This window comes from Dermacentor albipictus, chromosome 2, assembly GCF_038994185.2.
Source record: "Dermacentor albipictus isolate Rhodes 1998 colony chromosome 2, USDA_Dalb.pri_finalv2, whole genome shotgun sequence".
Lineage (NCBI taxonomy): Eukaryota > Metazoa > Arthropoda > Arachnida > Ixodida > Ixodidae > Dermacentor > Dermacentor albipictus.
In genome coordinates, this window is record NC_091822.1 from 144838999 (window position 1) to 144854464 (window position 15466).

General features: G+C 43.2%; 1 protein-coding gene across 4 annotated transcripts in view; it reads right to left on the bottom strand.

Annotated features, from left to right (window-relative positions):
* Iml1 (GATOR complex protein Iml1) overlaps positions 1-15466 on the bottom strand; it is a 61636-nt gene that overhangs the window by 18472 nt on the left and 27698 nt on the right. For all 4 annotated transcript variants that reach the window (XM_065435579.1, XM_065435577.1, XM_065435578.1 and 1 more), the window contains 11 exons: positions 15120-15245; positions 13803-13950; positions 12885-12975; positions 12041-12148; positions 11859-11944; positions 10346-10523; positions 8346-8555; positions 7026-7271; positions 6330-6397; positions 5176-5250; positions 4088-4220 (listed from right to left, as the gene is read on the bottom strand). In XM_065435579.1, the coding sequence (XP_065291651.1) occupies positions 4088-4220; positions 5176-5250; positions 6330-6397; positions 7026-7271; positions 8346-8555; positions 10346-10523; positions 11859-11944; positions 12041-12148; positions 12885-12975; positions 13803-13950; positions 15120-15245 (1469 nt within the window). The remainder of the gene's footprint in view (positions 1-4087; positions 4221-5175; positions 5251-6329; positions 6398-7025; positions 7272-8345; positions 8556-10345; positions 10524-11858; positions 11945-12040; positions 12149-12884; positions 12976-13802; positions 13951-15119; positions 15246-15466) is intronic.

A 15466-nucleotide genomic window follows, 5' to 3' on the forward strand; every position in this document is an offset into this window, starting at 1 on the left:
ATGTTATACCTAACAAGCTCACAAAATATGTTGCAATAGTGTGATAGTTATTAATTTTTTCAGCTCGGTGTACACTTAAATGATGTCCAGGCGAATGAAAAAAAAGAAGTGTTTGCATGAAACATCACTGACGCAGCTTAGCAAGGTCCCAAACTGAAGGGACGAAATGAAGGGTCTGTCCTCTCTGTTAGTTTATACATTACTATACCAGCAATAATGAAAACAAGTCCATCTCCTGCCAGCATACAGAGGATAAGAAAAGCTAGTGTACAGTACCTAAGGATTTAAAAGATCGAAAACCATAAAACTAAGAAACACCAAAGCAACTACAGGTATTAAGTAGGGGTGTGCGAACATTCAAAAAGTTTGAATATTATTTTAATATTCGTATTCGAAAATGTTCGAATACGAATATTTGATCGAATATTCGAGTACGAATATATATGTTGGATACGAATATTCAAATCAAATCGAATATATTGCAGGCTGTGCGGGAGCAAACATGATTCTTAGCATTTGTTTCTATCTACACTCTTAAAAGAGTTTACACCCTTTGGGGCTTATCTTGCCCCACAACAATAATCATCATCTGTATTGTGTACCCGGTACTTCCAGGCCTTGAACGACACGCATGCTATCAGCATGGCATTGCATTTTTGACAGGAAAATAGCGAGCACAGAGCTTTCAAGAAAGGAAATGCGAGCAACGCACATGAGTATTATTGTTGTGGGACAAGATAAGCCCTAAAGAGCCTAAACGTTTTTAAGAGTGTAATCTAAGAATAGTGGGGCGATTTCTTGCTGAATTTTGTTATGATTTCATGCTGCTAGCAAAATTTCGCCTGTAAAGCACACTTATCCACTAAACGTCTAAACTTTTCGGGAAGCCAGCTTCTCAGCAGCAAGGGGCACGGGTTTGCGGACAGCAAGCGTGCACCTTTCTTTCCCCGTTTTTTGCGTCTTATTGCAGCACCATTCTCAATTCTGAGCTTATTGCTTGGCAACAAGTGCGATGAGTAACGACTGGCACAGGGTCAAATGTCTTCAAGTTTACGGACATTTGATGCGGTATTATAAGGCACAGGCTGGAGGACAGCTAGTAGGAATTAGTACTAAATTGTCCAAGTTAAAGGGCCCCTGAAACGGTTCGGACAAATTTTGTAGGTGCGTAGGGTACAGTTTAAGTAGAACATTCGCACCACAATTTAAGTGAAGCGTTACGTATTAATGGAGCTGCAAGCGATTAGAAGTTACCCTCCTCCCTAGCTATGCTTTTCCTCCTCAACTCGCTCGCCGAGCGAGCGGCGCTAAGCTCCGCCTTCACTGGTTCAGCGTCACGATGCGACGTCACATCACTCACTTCCGGTTGTTTAGGAGCACGCCCCCTCCCGCGCGAGACCTCTCCGCTAGCCGCTTGGCCGTCGACCGAGAGCTATCGAAGCAGCGTGCGTTGCGAGCATTCTGTCGTAGCGCCGGACGAGTCCGGTACTCCGCTAAAAACAGGCAAGCTGGTCATTTCGGCAAATGACTGGAGGCATAAACTCAAGCTGATGAAGGAACTTTAGCGTAGACGTACGTGAGCAGCCTGATCGGTCTGCACGGTCCAGACACTTGCTGGCGCAGCGCTTAACCAGTCAAACAAAGCGCTAATATTGCTCTAACCAAGTGTAAAGCATTTTAAACATTTATAAATCAACGTGTTGATGATTACACTCCTGCGAAAAATACACACCAGCAGCAAAGAATACACTTCGTTGCTGCTACTGTGTATGGTTGAGCTCAGTGCCACCAGGTGGCTGCACCGTGCAGACCATTCACATTTGCCCTTCTGCTCATCTCGTGGCTCATCCCGGCACAGTCAAGCGGCCAGACCCTGTCCCCTTGCGCTTGCGTTTGCCCTAATACTGGACTCGCGGTTTGCAGGTCGCTAGGTTTGCAGTCCACAAGGCAACAAAGTCGAATCATAGTGCTCGCGAAAAGACTGAGACCGACTCTGACCGCGGAGCTCTCGTCAAAATGGAGTACGTTGTAACACAAGCAGACGACACTTGCTGTGTGCCGGAAGTGCTGAAGTGTACTAAAAAACTATTCTTGTGTATTCTCTTTAAGTTATTTTCTTTTTACAAAAACAAAGTAACTAACATTCCAACTATTACGAGCATCATTTGTTCACCATAAAGCTGGGAAAATTACTGACCACGCGCCCTGGTCAGCCAATCAGATAGCTCGCCCATGTGACGTAATATGGGTTATTTGCATCATATGGGTAGGGGCGGCTTAAAATTCCGCCGAGCAGTGCGCTGCGATCGGCAGCGATGGGTATTTTTAAAACCTTATAATAAATTACACGCTTTACGCAGAGCACTTAGATGCATCAATTAATGATCAGAAGAACCTACTCTAACGACTCAGTACGTTTGTAGAAAATCGCCAAAATCGTTTCAGGGTCCCTTTAACATCTGCTAAATACACAATTTTTTAGTATAACGGCTTACTAGCCTAGCTTTTTTAACAGTGACAATGCAATTCCAACGTTCCATTATAACAAATTAACCCACCTTGCTAATAAATGCATCTGCATATCATTATTCAATATTTGATTCAACATTCGAAGCCAAGTATTCATATTCAGTTCATATTCGATTCTTATTCGAAAATTTTGATATTTGTGCACCCCTAGTATTAAGGTAAACTGAGGACCTACGCAGAGTACTCTGCCGCACTGAAGGGGGGACTCCTGCAGGGGGAAAAAGAAGGCATTTTCATCTCGGACAGTTGCCTCTTTCAAAAGTTGATGACCTCTTTTGACTTTGGCAGCCACTGTTCCACTTTGCAATGTTGCAGTCACATGCAGCCATACTCGAGTGAATGCACAGCAATAGAAAGAAATGCTTTTCCAGCAGCAACCATGACAACAGAAAGGCTTCAGGTGAGTTGCATTTTTGTCTTATTCCCGTTCACTGCCTTTGCTTTGCCTGCTGCCTCTGTGACTGATACCAAAACATACACATTGCTACTGTCCTGAGTCTTCCTCAGTGTTTGATGGAAGCCCAATAAATTCAGTTTATCTGATCACTGTGTTTTGTCATGCACTCCATTTCTTTTACATAGCTTGTAGGAATGCACGCACATTCCGACACCTTCAGATCGGCCACGCGGTTATCATGCTATGATCACGTCCTCACTCATGGAAAGTGGCAGTGAAAGGGCACATTAGGACGCTCCTGCTGCTTTTCACGCCTGGCCACGACACCACAGCCAAGGCACCCCTTTCCCTCCTTTTCCCTTTCTTTGAACTGGGTAGACTTCCTCTCCGCCACTCGGGAGAAGCACTATTCCCCCAATGTGTTTTTGTCTTTGGGCTGACAAGCTTGCAACTGGCCACAATTCAACTCACGCGGAGGCTACCGCACACCAACCCCCTGCAGCGCCCAGCCTTTGCGAGTGACTGACTGCCCCAGCGCCCAAGCGTAGATCCACGCTCAGTGAGCTGAAACCTCATCAGCCTCTTATGTGTTTCTCCCATCGTGCGGTTTTCACCTCAGCTGTGCAGAACACTCCACTGCTGTGACTTTGTTTGCATTTGTTTGCTGTTGCCTTTGTTGGTGTAACTAAGGTGAATAAACACCTGAAGTTAAAGACTCACACTGTACCCTTGGCCTAAACCTGCCTTGGTCGCAACTCATTGCAAACCACAAGTTAGGGGTCACAACTCTGATTGTTAGGGCTGCTGCGAAAGTGCTAGCGAGCGACTGCTGCTCTGCTGGTGTGGTGCAATCCACAGAAGGGTCAGGTGCGCATGCGTAAACTTGATTAGTACCCCTATAAGCTAGCACTGCAATTCTTGCAGAAGCCCGAATGGGAAAACTCCACAAAGCAAGGATCATGCCCACGCTAAGCCTGCTGGCTATTATGGTGCCAAACAAATTCATATGTTTGTTATTCCTCTGCCACCTAGAGGAGTGAGAAGCTAGACAACCATGCATGGGGAGGTGTGGTGGCTAGCTAAGCTTCCTGTCCGTAGTTTACCATGCTCTAATCTACTAATGCTGGTGATTCTCACATAATCAGAAAAGGGTGCTGTTACCTGAAGCAGTTGGATAGCGTCGTGGTCGGAGTGTATGCCTTCCACGTGGTCTCGAACCCATGCCGTAGCTTCGACACTAATGAAAGAGTTCTGAGGAATGCCACCTTGCTTGGGCAGGAAGCAGATGCCATCACTACATGCGCCAAAACAGAATGCTTGCATTAGGCCATATAGGTACAATTTCACACAACTTGCACTAAACAACGCTACTAAAATAATGTAAACCAGGATTTCATCAGAGTGTCTATTCACACGACTTATGCACTAAAACCCTGAAAGAAGTTTCCACAATATGGTAAGCTTGTATTTTTGAAGAAGCTGTCAAGTAATGGGCTGTGAAAGCATAGGTGGGAGTGCCCTATCATGGCAATTACGAACAACTACTAGCTTTCTTGTGAAGATATTGCTTTGTTTTTTATCGTTGCCTCACAGCCTTTCTGGCAGTACAGATAGGTTGGCTTAAGCTCTCTCTTGCAAAGATTTCTTGCAAGAAAAAAATACACTGATAGGTGAGCTGCAAGCACTTGAGGCAGCAAAAATGCTCCTGCATGCTTTCAACTAGTTGGGCAGCCTTACCCAGCGGGGGCCTTTCTTCAGTGATCACCCTTGCTCTGGAGTGTGGCTAAGCCCTCACAGGCACCCAGTGAGATATTCAGAACAGCCTGCTATAATTCTGGATGCTTAACCTTACCTGACTCAGTAGCCTAGACACTACTACTACAGGCGTTTTTTTCACAGCCAATAACAGAGCGCTTGTGCTGCAGACATCATGAAAATATTAGCAATATCACCATGCCATTTGTTAGATCACTAACAGCAAAGGATAAGTTTGGCACTGTGACCAAAGGCCAAGTTTAGATGTTTGCTTGAACTGGTAGGCTGGATGAATAGCCTTGATGAATGTGACTAACAGTTCTAAACATTGCACTTGGCCTCAGAAATCAAATAACGTACGAATTAGACTATCTCAGTAGTATATTTCCTAACTCTAGCTTTACCAAAATGTGTCTCAAAAGTCAACGTAAATCAGCTGGTATAACACAACGTGCTTGAAACTTTAGAAGCAAAAGAAACCCGAGTATGGCTACCTGGGATTTTTCATCGCTTCCACAATTTCAGAAGAAGGCGTTATCACAGTCAAGCATTTCACTTCGACATGGGGTCTGAAATAGGAATGAATAAATGCAAATATAAGTGCTGTGCTATGTTACCAGTTTAAAATACAGTACAGTTTGTACTCAAGGCAATTGAGCCCTGAAGTGTGAAACAGGCGCTCCCCCATTCTCTCTTCAGCCCCCCAAGAAAGAGCCAGCCATGAAACAAGACATAACATTAAGACACCGAGCATGTTTTTTTAGTTTATCAGCTAGGCCTAGTCAAGCTTTTAAGATTGGATTACTGTTAGACTAGCACTCCATCATGCAGCAAGTGCGCATCATTTTGTCTTTCTACAAATTTGCTCAACAGCTTTGCAAGCAACTTATACAGTGGTGCTACTGGTTTGAACAAATTCCTGTACAAGTACCTACTAGGGTTCTTGGAACATAGAGGCTTTGATAAGAGAAGATGCCTTGAAGCATAGGCACACAATCTGATGCTACGAGAGGCACTGTGCTGGCCGCACGCAGAACTGCAAACTGCACCTATAAATACGTAGGTACAGGCTCGGGCTGTAAGGAAGTTACGCTTTTTCACAGCTTCTGGGCTCAAAAAGCTTCTCCAAGTAGCTGTCAACGTAAGCCATTACACAAACTGCAGGACTGGTAGCAGTGAACAAGTGGCACCTGCCATTTGAAGAAATGAACGTTTTACATGGTTGGTAACTGGCACTAATACATGAATGCGAATTTTAAACAGGCCAAAATTACAAGCACCTATTGTCTTTTCACAATCCCATCTGTGAAAAATAAGAAAGTCTAACTAGTGAGTCCAGAGCATAATTTAATAATCTTCAATTCTGAATAGTAAGCACCGTCCTTCAGTTAGACAGCCTGCAGTTTTGAAAATAAATGGTCTTTGTTTACAGGTTTGCAAAAGTACAGTAAATTTCTTAATGCTTACATACAGAGCAAGACAGCAGCTGTACTGTGATACATTTCATCCTATGTGTCTGCATTTTAGGGACTCCTAACGCATCTAATAAGTAGCATCCTAGCACAGCTAACACAAAGCCGAAACATGCAGAAGCAGGAAAGATACGTGTGGAAGACATGACAATGATTATGGAAAAAGAAAGGCGTACTTGTCATCTGAGCATTCTCCAGCAACTGACTCTGGTGTGGCTTCCAGGGAGGAGTTGGACCCATCCTTCTGAAAGAGTGTTCAACATTTCAAGGAGCAATCCAGAACCTTTGGGGAAAAGAATCTGGACTCATTACTTTTTTTTTCAGTAGACACATTATTTTTATAAGTAAGCACAAAGTGTTAAATAGGAAAGAATACAAATGAGAATTAATTACATAGCACTGCAATCTAAAAAATGAAAATGAATGCAAAAGATAAAATGTCACAAGCGTTTGAAGAACTAAGTCATAAAGTCATCATAAGTTACAGAAAAGCAAGAAAATATTGTAGCGAGTTATTCAAAGGAAATCCACAAGTCCCACCCAAAACAATGATAGCTGGCATGACAATGACAATTAGGACAACTATGGCATGATGATGGTAATAACAATGACATGAGCACAATAAATATGACAATGGAACGACAGCATAATGAGAAAAACGGTGGCATAAAGATAACAATAGCACAATAGTTAATGTCGGTAATTTGGAATCGAATTGTGTGTGGGAACAAACAGCCCCCCTCTTTTTTTCAGGGTGACTGCTTCTGCCATTGAAACATGACCACAGCCAACACAATGATCACATTGTACTATGGCACACTGCTGATCAAAGTGGCGCATTAAGCTTGTGTGCGATGGAAAGTGAGCCTCACCTTGCTGTCAGAGTCCGTGGCTGGTGTCATCTTGCCACCGACAGGCATCACATCAGCACGGAGGTGGTCCGCGTGGAGACTGCGTGGCCGGTCGTGAATGCGGTTGCTGAACACCCTGTCACGGAATACACCAGCTGCAATTGCGGACACAGGACCTGACTGTGGAGATGTTGTTAGCGGCGACCCCTGATGGCTGACGCTCAAACGCGTAGGGCCTCCTGAAGCTCGTACCCAGGCTCCAACAGACTGCAGTTCAGGGACAAAGAGTGAGATGAAAGTGAATTTAATAGGTCCGGCATAATTCAGTGGTAAGACACACAAGCAGCACGCAGCACATGTATTGAAGGATCAAGAACATATGCAGGTCAAATTACACTGCCCTAAATTTTAAGCATTGTGGTTTCTACCCCAAGTTGAAAGGCATTGGGGTTGTGATAACAGGGGTCACTGCTTTATTTGGTATGTTCAAATATTGTGTCTGCACTAATGTAACACCGTTTTCTTCATGATTACAAGTATTACAAAGCATGTACTCATTGGAGGCTCATGCTGACAGAGACCGCTCTATGCTCATGTAACCAGACCTTTGGTCACTGTGAGTAAGCTGCATACTCTCGTAGTGACACTTTTCCCTTAGACCACGGTCAGCCATGCTCCCTCAGTGACATGCTAGCAGTGCTTATTCTGCATTTTCACCTTTGCTTCTCATGCTGCCCATTCGTACAGCGTTGGGTGTCACCGAAGACCAAGAAACCTGTATTCATAAACTTAGGGCAATACTGAGTTTCTTGGCATGCAATGCTCAGTCCCCTTTAGGAGGCAGAGCACTAGCACAGCGGGGCACTAGATTAAACAAGGCAGCAGCTGACTTGGCCTTGCGACTTGCTAAGCCTGAGCCATTAGTGGACTGTACTCTGAAGAGTACAGGAGTCACCACACATTCAAGTTAAACTAGCTGCTACGGTTATATTATTCATGGCTAGCTAGCTGACATTCTAGTTAAACTTGCTGTTGTAGTTTCATTCTGCATGGTTAGTTTGTATATTAATAAAAAATTAATTTTAGATATTCTGGGTCATTAACAGTCTCCATCATGTTTGTTATACTATTAGAAATGCGAGAAGTATTAAAGAATGTGCCTTGGCCTTGCTCAAATTAAGCCATACTGTGTTGAGACAAAACTGGCCTTGCAATGTGGCATCTTCGCTTCAGAGGAAGAAAAAGATGCAGCTCGCTGCAATCAAGAGCTATCCACTCTTCCAAGTTTGCAGAAGTGCACAGGTAATGTTGAGCAGAATGTCTGGATAAGATGCCGGTTACCTTCGAGCGCCTTGTATTGGCTGGCCACCGGATTCGGTTCATGATTTCAAGGAACTTGACGAAGGCATCCCGCTGAACTGCCTCATCAGTGGCAGTAAAGTCTGGATAGATGTCGCACCGGCACTTGGCGTCCTTGCTATCGATGATCTTGCGTGTCGCTGCCTGAGAGCCGGGCAGTAACAGCATACGCAGTCGCCAATACTTAAGAGCCTGGAAGACAGGAAAGTGTGCCGACACTTAGCTGTAGACACGGAGACGAAAGGAACAGGGAATGTCCACTTGCAAAAGAAGCCTTCTGTGTCCAGTGAGAATGCTGGTTTTACACATCTCCACAAAAATACATAATGAATTCGCATGGTCCATATTCTAGTTGAGATTAAGAGGAAGGTAATGTAATGTACAGAAAGGATTATTGGTAAGTGGCACAATCAGGATATCATTTCATGGGGTGTATTCTGCCTACTAATGATTGCTCTCCCAGGGATTCATAATGTGACTAGGTGAGCCAGTTGATACATATAACAGTAGAACCTCTCATAATAAAGTTACCCTCGACATGAAAATACTTTAATTATATCTAATATTCATTATGAGCATGATATTGACAAGAAACGTATTTAGATTTACAATGTTGAAGTCCAACTGTACTTAGGAGCAAATATTGCTAAAGTCGGGACGCAGAACAAGAACACCACAGAACAGCACAGTGTCGTGTGTTCTTGTTCTGTGTCCTATGTCAGTGCTGTTTTCTCCAGAAGAAAAGAAAAGAAGTTAATAAAGTTTCAGGAGGCTTTCTGAAACTGAAATGCCTCACTGGCTATGCCAGTGTAGGCAGTAGTCTGATGACATAAAAGAATGGTAGAAAAATGCAGAAAAGTGCAGCAGAGCATCTGAGAGAGTGATAATATTAGAAGATGTATAGGCATAGTCTAAGGCATGGCTGAAGCTGAACAGGGATACTGGAGACTGCTGTGAGAGTGCTTCGTCTTGCAACAGACTGAAACAGTTACAGGACGCACAATGAAGAATCTAAAAAGGTTGTGGAACATAACAGCAAACTGAAATAAAGTTCTCTTCTCTGGCAAAGCATATAAACAGTCATACAAAGAGTCATTGCAGGAACTGCAAGAGAAAGAATGATGTGATACCCGACTCATGGTCTACGACATTCTTACACTGAGCACTAGGTAGTTAGTTCAACCTCTGGCCATGCTGGCCACATTCCGATGCAGGTTAAACAAAAAATGCTAACCATACTGAGATTTCAGTACATGCTAAAGTCAAAGTTTTTCAACTACAGTATTGCTCACAGTCAAACCATGGCTTTGGGTATGTGGTACATATTACAAATACAAACCCAATGAAGAAATAGCATTTTCAGAATATTTCTAGACGATATAGGCAGATTTGTCACACATTAGAGACAAAGCCGACAACCATGCAACACATCATTATCCTATTAAAATGTTGCACTATTTAGTTCCACAAATACATATTCATTCTCACTGTATGTAACATGAAATTCCACAATCTACAAGAAAAGAGAGAGTTGCATGCAGCAATTTCCTTGCCAAATATGCATGCAAACAAATCACTACAGGGGACATAGAGCTGTGGCTGCTCCTGTGGTTTCGCCTCTGTACGTGGAAGAGCGACAAAAGTTGAGCAATGGTCTCAAGTGCCTTGACAGCCCACTGTTGTTAGAGGATGATATTTTAGGCCCTTGGCAAGACGTTAACTCTAGTTTCCAGGCCATCTAGATTTTACTTGACTTTTTAAAAGGTATGGGTCTGAACTGTAGACTTTGAGTAGACCTAAGTGCATGTTATACGTTTTACATTCTCCTTCTGTCAACGTTGTCACCCATCATGCTCCTCTTTCTTCCTTCTTTCTTTCCCTCTTCCCCTTCAACATCAAAAGGAATATAAAAGGCATACAAAAGAATGAAGCCATCTGCTGTGCTCCATTACTTGCAGCTGCAACTTCTCAGGCTTCCTCACCTCTTTGAGACCATACTCCCGCTCTCCACGAATGCAGATGTAATGGTCAAGGTAGCTCCAATTGAATGTCTCAAGCTTCTCGCTTGAGAAGATCACTCGGGAGATGTCATACAAGGTGCTTCCCGGTGGCTGGAAGTTGTACACGTACTGAATCGGCTGAACCTCTCGTGACGCATGCCTAACAGAAGCAGATGAGTCAGAGAAAAAGCAAGTCGCACATTTAGGACATCCGCTAGTTCACTAACACATAAAATACTTCGTCGAGTTCAAGGTATTGCAAAGAAAACGGAAAACATGCATTAAGGATATCTGCTATTTTACAGAGGAATATGACAACTTAATTTCATTCAAGGTTTCAGAAAGTTAACAGAACAGACAAATTAACAATGTTACAAGGCATTACATGTCACACTAAGGGCGAATTCACACTTTCAAATCGCAGAGGTCGTGTGACCGTCAGTCGCCTGCGACCAGGCAGTGGCTCGACAACCCAACGTTCACACTTGCAAGGGCCAGCTCAGCGACCTGCGGGTCGCCTTCTCGTTCAAAACGAGAACTCTCAGGAAGGACGCCGTTCGCGTGCTTGCGAGTGTTTCGTCTGCTGTGACTGCGTCTCCCACATTTGAGCTCGGTGTGCTCTAGTCTCTTGCTGTTCACAATGTACCACGACGACCTGAGTGAAGAGAAGGATGTTGTGGTGATTTTGATGCACACCGTGGGACGTACAGGCACTTCTAGCACCTAGGCAAAGACGGCGGCAGTGGTGGGTCCACCCGTGCCTCTGTTCACGGGAAGTGGCCGGGCATGCTAGCTGTCTACTTCCAGATTTATGAGTGCTATTTCCTTATTTGTTACAATAAACCACTTGCTCTAAAACTAATTATGAGCAATGAAATTGCCTGAAAGATGTTGCTTCTTATGCCAAACAAGTCCTGCTCTTGCCAGACTCTCAAATGAATTTCGGCTTATCTCATAAGTGCGTGGCACTTATGAGATAAGCCGAATATCTTCCCAATCTCTCACCATGCAAAGTCTTTCTTCGATCTGTTCTTGAAATCTGCATGCCTCTTGTCATACAGAAATGGGTACTCCTTCGCCATATTCAGGAGGACCTCGGTGGAGTACTCCATGTAGTTCCTCTTCAAGCCAGTTTCGTTTTTGCCACCGGCAATGACAACCGGATGCACAGTCTCGTGCACTATTTCCGGGGCATCGCCTATTGATTTAGCGGTTTGTGACTCGCAGTCGCAAGGCTGGAAAATCGAGCAGCATGTGACTGGCCTGTGGCCATCACTTTTCGACCAATGCAACCATTTGTGACCACAACGGTCGCATGACCTCTGAGACTCGCAAGTGTGAATGGGCCCTAAAGAGTTCAGACAAACTGTAGCTAAAAGTCAATCAGGTGACAAAGGAGCTATGTTAGCAACTGGCAAAAAACTAGACAAAGAAACTACTACTTCATATTTCTGCTAACGTAGGAAACAAAAAGTGACGAATTCAGCTTCTGTACCGAGGTCTGTACTGGGTGACGGTTATCACCGGCCCACTTAACGATATTGTGTGGAAGATGCGACCAATGCTCATCCGGCACTCCTCCTGCAAAAAGAGACGCCGAGATGAGCCCTTACTCAACATTGGAAATGACAAGACAAAGATTGCAAAAGTTGTGCATGCACTGGCTTTCTTACTAACCTTTTCCTCGGTGACAGGTGCATGGCCCCTGAGAACACTGTGACTGGACGTGTGTTGCGTGCCATTGACAGTGTGCTGGCTTTTTGGCAGTGAAATGATTTGAAAGCCCTGTGCAATGGCAAAAAGTTTGTCCATTTAAACATTGCATGCGCAAAAGAGACGACGAATTAGGTAGGGGTTCATATAATGCAAAGACACTACAGGATAAGCTGGCATATTTTATCTCATTATCTGACTGCTAATGACCTAGGCTTCATTTTTTTTTGTTGCCTATTGAACATAATTGCAAGCAGTAGCTACATTCTCAAAATAAAAGTTTGGCTAGTTAAACAAGAATGGATTCTCATGCCTACATCATACAGCCGTGTTTCGTGATCATAAAACCATTGCGCATTCAATGTTGATTCAATGAGGATTGGGCCTTTGAATTCTCAAATTGTAGAGCTCCAATTTGTAACTTTAACTTCTTGCAAGACTCAGTCAACTGTAATTTACAACTGACAGAGCTAGTCACATGCTCAATGAAGGCGTTTAGCTGAGCCACTAGCTTTTATTTTGGCAGAATAACGACTCGTCGCCAAGATAAATCTTTCACTGCACAGCTTTCTGTAAAACAACAACAACAATAATAAAAACATTAGGTTTCATTTGAAGCACAACTAATATAGGGATGGGATCTTCTATGCGAAAATCTGCCTCGCATATTTCTGCATGAATAATTCAGAATAACAAAATAAAGACTGAAATAGTAAATGAACAATTGCCATTCTCCGTTTGCTGTTAGCTCAAATGAACAATAGGCATTAATGAATATTTAACCCTGCCAATTTTCTGGGTGAAGTACCTGCTGCAAGCGTTGACAAATGAGCTCCTGGTAAACCTGATGCGTAGTCAGTGGTTTGTGGTGCTTGTAGTCCTCCTCTCCTCTATAGCACCTGAAATACCATGGGAACATCCAAAGTCTTATCAGTGGCTCACCATCAGAAAACAGTGTGTATAGCAGTGCACATTATGCATAACTTGAGCAAAAACGAGGAGGAAGGTAAAGAAAAATACATACATTTCAGGGTGCGCAAATATTCAACATTTCAAATACAAATCAAATTAGTCATAGTTGCTCGATTTGTACTCTACCTGAGAATTCACTATTTAAAGTTGTCGAATATTCACTTCAGTTCGAATATTAGGAATAACAACACTTAATGGAGTCTACAGTAAGAAAACCAGACACAAGCAAAGATATGGGCTTAGTTCGTCAGTCTTGGATTTAGTGTGCCCTACTGCCCGTCCTTTCTGTGTTACCTACAATGATGCCCATCATCAAGTCGTCGTTATCATGTCGCTTTCTGGAGGCCACCTGTTCATCCTTAGCTTCACCCTTACCATGGGGTGAATAAAAGAACTTTGCCCAACACAGCCACTGGGATCTGCACTCATGTCTCTACAGTAATATGCAGTTTGGTGCTGGAAGCGCTAACCACTGTGGTATCACACAGCTTTGGCACTTGGTAACTTGGGCAAGGTTTTTTGGAGCATGTGTGCATGCATTTAGGAGGCCTTGGTAGGCAATACTGCAGCACACAGGGATGATGTTGCACGCATTGCGATGAAGTTGTCCTGTGAGAAAACTGTGGTGCCTACTGTGAGAACCTGTTGCTATCACAGTAGAAAAGCTCAGAAACATATTCTGCTCACCTCTTTTATCAGCTCTTTCTATACTATCGTAGGGGAAAGTGCAAAGAAAGCTGTGTGAGACACATGCCTTATTTGGTTGATCTCAGAGTTGTGCTCTTCGGGCAGAAGGCTGTAGTCTGATACCACGTAGTCATATTGAAGGCTGTGCTTATCAGGGAAGAAGTCAGTTGTGATGGGCAGGCAGGCTGGTATCACCAGGCTCTTCCAGTCAACACCTGAGATACCGCAAGAGGCCAGGACGTTTTTTTTTGTTAACGGAAAAAAAGATGGTTAGAGGAGATTTTGAGTTGGCACACGTTCTAAACAACACATACGTGTCGGGAAACACAAGCATTCATTTCAATAACTGAACTACTTGTTTCTTCATGCTTCCACTGTGGCAGGTCAATCATGTCGATGCGCTGCCTCTTGCTTGTGGCATTTCTCATACAGTTGACCATGACATTAACCTAAAGAAGCCAAGTGAATTTATTCGTCGATCTAAGGGTAGAAGTGGGAGGAACATTCTTGTACGTTAAAATAAATACTTCTTTACCATCACTACATGAATTGTGCTTTCTTTTACTCTCAGGTTAAGCATATAGGCATTTTCTTTTTCTTCTATATGTATAAAATTTATATATGGTATTAAATACTGAATGCATTCTCACCATCTAGCGGGTACCTGTTTTTGAAAAGTAATTTAAATAAGAACCTCACAAAAATTTGGAAATTTTTTTATTGCTCCTAGAAAAAGTTGATGCCTAGGATGCCCCCCAATGTGTTAGTATTTTTCTCTTCCATTAATTTCAGCACACATTTTTTGCAGTACCCCTTTCTGGAGTGGAAGTAAGCAGCTATTACGTTGTTGAAATTACAATTTTTTACCAACAAGGACAACCACAGGTAACTGGCGATCAGGGCAGGACAATAAAAAAAAAGGAAAAAAAAAACGAAATTTCCCATAAGATGCATCGTGCATGATTAAGGTGGCACAAAGAGTTGAGAGGAAACTTTACTTGTTGCACATTACCAATTACAGTGTTTATTTTTTACCCTTGTGTTATAGAGAAATTGTGGTGAGACCTTTGAGTAAGCCATGCTCCTCTACATGACAGCCCGTCACATTCATCCATAGTGCCATCAGTGTATTCTGTTGCTTCGCATGACATGTTGCACCCTATGCTAAAGGTGCCATAGCTGTTAAAGAAGACACATGGTACAACATAAATTTTGACGAGATGTGTGATGCATTTCAACCATCATAACCCGTTAAAAAACGTTAGGCACCTGCTGCTCATCTTCAAACAATATCGTAAAATGGTATTTTTGCATTAGCAGTCACCAAAGCCTATAAAATACCAACACTGTTTAGCCGTGACGTGCATTCCATATTAGTGCACACCTGTAGTTAGAGCTGGTGTCCACTCTTGTTCGCCAGTTGTGCCCCACAACCAGCTGTGCCCCGTCTTGGCGATGGGGGTCTCATTGCCAAGGGATGATGGAAACACTGCCCGTGGCCTCACATGGACTGCATTGAAGAGCACAAGGAAAATGTAGGTTGTACAAGGAATAGCAAAAGCAGGAATATTGGGACTCAGTTTTATTTTAGAAAATGCTGTTTTAAACTTTCTCTTCTGCCACTCTCTTCAATTAAAATATGTTGTTCAGCAGAGAAACACTCTCGTACGGTATTTAATTCATGCCAGAAGGCTACAAGCAGCTACAACACTTATTGATGTGAAAGCATCA